At 42.7% G+C, this 3,057-nt stretch overlaps 1 protein-coding gene across 1 annotated transcript in view; it reads left to right on the top strand.

Moving 5' to 3' along the window:
• LOC109982660 (phosphodiesterase 1A, calmodulin-dependent) overlaps positions 1-2,675 on the top strand; it is a 27,543-nt gene extending 24,868 nt beyond the window's left edge. The window contains exon 16 of the mRNA XM_020631984.3: positions 53-2,675. Coding sequence (XP_020487640.2) covers positions 53-108 — 56 coding nt within the window. The 3' untranslated portion in view covers positions 109-2,675. The remainder of the gene's footprint in view (positions 1-52) is intronic.
• The last annotated feature ends 382 nt before the right edge of the window (positions 2,676-3,057 follow it).

Below are 3,057 nucleotides of genomic sequence, written 5' to 3'. Positions count from 1 at the left end.
ATGTTTACGAACAGTAACCCTCAATGAGCTGTTGCTATGGTAACTCTTGCAGGGGCGGGGTCAGTGGAGAACGATGAGCAGGAGGATGAAGTGCCTGAAAACGCCTGAGGATGAACCACAGCACACTCACCACTCGACGACGACGGCGAGTGTTCAGACTCGTCTGTTTAAACTCAGCAGTGGACCCGGCGGGCCCCCTCAGCGGACCGCATAGGGCCCGCAGACCTTATGTTTACAACGATCCATCACATTTAAAGTGACACCGTTCATCAAAGAACAGCTTCTTAGTGCTGAACGTGTTTATGATTTTATTAGAGACTCAGTGGGAAAAAGAATGTGAAATAAGAGGAAGACGTAAATAAAAAATAAAGACAGGTGACACCAGAGAGCAAAGTGTTCTCAGGCTAACGCAGGTTAAGTGTTTATTCTGTGGAGGAATGAAGCATTTGTGAATGAAGTTAATCTCTTATAAGATGTCAGGAGTGGGAGGATGATTTCTGCTCTGGGCTCAAATGACTGTTGTGCCTCTGGCCACACCCACTGAATGTGATGTCATCAACCATAGTCACACTGTGGCCCATTTTTCTCCGATATCAGCGTCAGGTTAAAAAAAGCTTCTGTGATGTTGTGTGTCAGGCTTGCCTGTTTAAACAAAGCCTTTTGATTGGCTTACTGTCTGAGTAAACTTTCATTGGGTTCGATATCCAATCATGGGTGACTCTCTCTCTCTCTCTCTCTCTCTCTCTCTCTCTCTCTCTCGTCTTAATGCCTTTTTGTTCATCATCCAGTAAACAAGATGTGCTGAGTTTAACTTTTAAGTTTACCTTCATCCATGCTCGACCTAAAAGTCACAGAAACAGGGCTTAAGTCCAGCTGGTGCACAGGGCATGACTTTAAGTTGTAACTTTCAACTCTGGGTCATACCCCAGCTGGTGCGCTCGGCCATGGCTGTTTTTTTTTTTTACCTAAAAGTTGATGTGCTGATCCCGATTTCCCCAAAACTCACACACAGCGTTACAATGCTGGATGCCCAAACTAAATGTGGGCAAAGTTTCAGATCATGAAGTTAACGTATTTTGGAGTTATCCAGGATAATTTTGCATCATAAATAACTAGAAACCTCTCACAGGAGCTTTAAATTATTTTTTATCATAAAACCACACCCGTCCCACAAGCATCAATTTCAGCAGCTGGAGATGTTACAACTGCATCTTCCCTGTGACTCCACTTCAAAAAAGTTCTTGTTCTTCTGACTCCTGTCTCATAACTGTGGAGATGATTCATTGTTTGTGAAGAATAGCAGGACTATATTAAAACTGAAATGCATTTTTTAAGGTATACCCTCTGTGACATCATCATTGGGGGCGTGGCCTGAAGTAAAAAAAAAAAGTCTGCTAGTTTTAGCATACAGATATTCACATGTAGATGCGGCCTCTGGGCTTCTGACATGCATCTCCCCGGACCGCCATCTTGGAGAGGGGAAGAAGAGGTTCTTAATGAATGTAAGTGATTACATTATTCATAACTTGCTTACATGTCGGCTTATTTTCAAGCGGATTGTTTTGTCACAAACGTCAGACATGTTTTCATGATCCAGGATACTTACAGGTTTCTATGATCAAGGCGATTTTAAAAAGGTGTTTAAAATGTACAGAAGCGTCTTTGATTCGCTTGAAAAGAATAAAATCTGCTGCTTCTCTGGATTTAGGAGACAATTATCTCTGGACTATGAGAACGTTTTTAATGAATAAATAAAAACATGCTCTGTTTTTCTGCATTTTTACTGTAACCAAATACCCTCGATCATGAATACATGTCTGACATTTCTACGAGTTTTGAATAGTTTAACCGTGTATAGACCTTTTGCCATGTCATCCCTTACGAGCTGCTGTTATATCCCTCTCCAAGATGGCAACAGCGTAGACGCACTGCTCCTGTGAACAACAGCGGCCCCCGGCATCATCTATGTGTCTATATCTGTGGTTTGAGCCCTCAGCAAGCGGAGCAGCAGACGTCCATCAGTGTGGATTTATAATCAATCAAAACAGAGTTTACATGTGATCACTTTGAATACGCTGCTTTTTTTTTCTTTTTTTTTTACAACACAGCTCGTCTTGTTGTACTGTTGGCTGATATAATCATAGGTTAGCTTAACATTTTACTCTCTGCCATCTTTGTAGTATCTTTGGACTCTCTTACGGGGGGAAAAAAAACAACGAGAGAAAACACTAAGTCAGAAAATACCAGAATTGTAATTCATAAAAAGAGCATCTAAGAGATCCGACAGCCTCTGTTGTTGCTGTTCTTCTGACTGTTGATAAGAACTGTGCTGTACTTTGTATCACCACGGCAACAACGGCAACAGGAACACCAGATTCAAAAGGGTGGAGCCAACATGGCCGACAGTGAAACTCTTCAGATCCTCTGAGCGCCGTGTTTGTTAATGCAACGTGTGCTAAAGTCATCGCTAAAGTCATTGGCTATGTGTGTGTGTGTGTGTGTGTGTGTGTGTGTGTGTGTGTGTGTGTGTGTGTGTGTGTGTGTGTGTGTGTGTGTGTGTGTGTGTGTGTGTGTGTGTGTGTGTGTGTGTGAGAGAGAGAGTGAGTGTGTGTGTGCTCTGTATACTGTACAGCTGTTTTCTGTATTATTGTATTAAACATTGACAACGACGGTTATGTCCTGTTATTTGTTTATTATGGCTTTATTCCGGCGTTAGCTTGGTTAGCATTGTTGTTTTTTCTGTAACTGTTATATTAGTGGGATGTAAACAAGATCCCGTGGCCTAGCAGTGAGGTCACACCCAATGGATCTAGCCTGAGTGACGTCAGCCATCTGTTACTGCAGGGGGCTCTGGAGGCTTATCGCCAGCAGCCGCCATTTTGGAAATGCTGTCTTAGCCTAACTTTCAGTCAACCTAACGACAGGCTGAGAGCTGGAGCTGAGGCGGGTTTTAAGCCTCTTGACCAACCGTTACATCGTGCCCACCTGTCAATCATGTCAGCTACACGCCTAACTATGGATAACACATATCGTTTTCAAAATCAAAACAAAGCTGTT

Source organism: Labrus bergylta, chromosome 13 (genome assembly GCF_963930695.1).
Source record: "Labrus bergylta chromosome 13, fLabBer1.1, whole genome shotgun sequence".
NCBI lineage: Eukaryota > Metazoa > Chordata > Actinopteri > Labriformes > Labridae > Labrus > Labrus bergylta.
The sequence above is the reverse complement of the archived record's forward strand: the minus strand, read 5'-3'. Positions and strand labels throughout refer to the sequence as shown.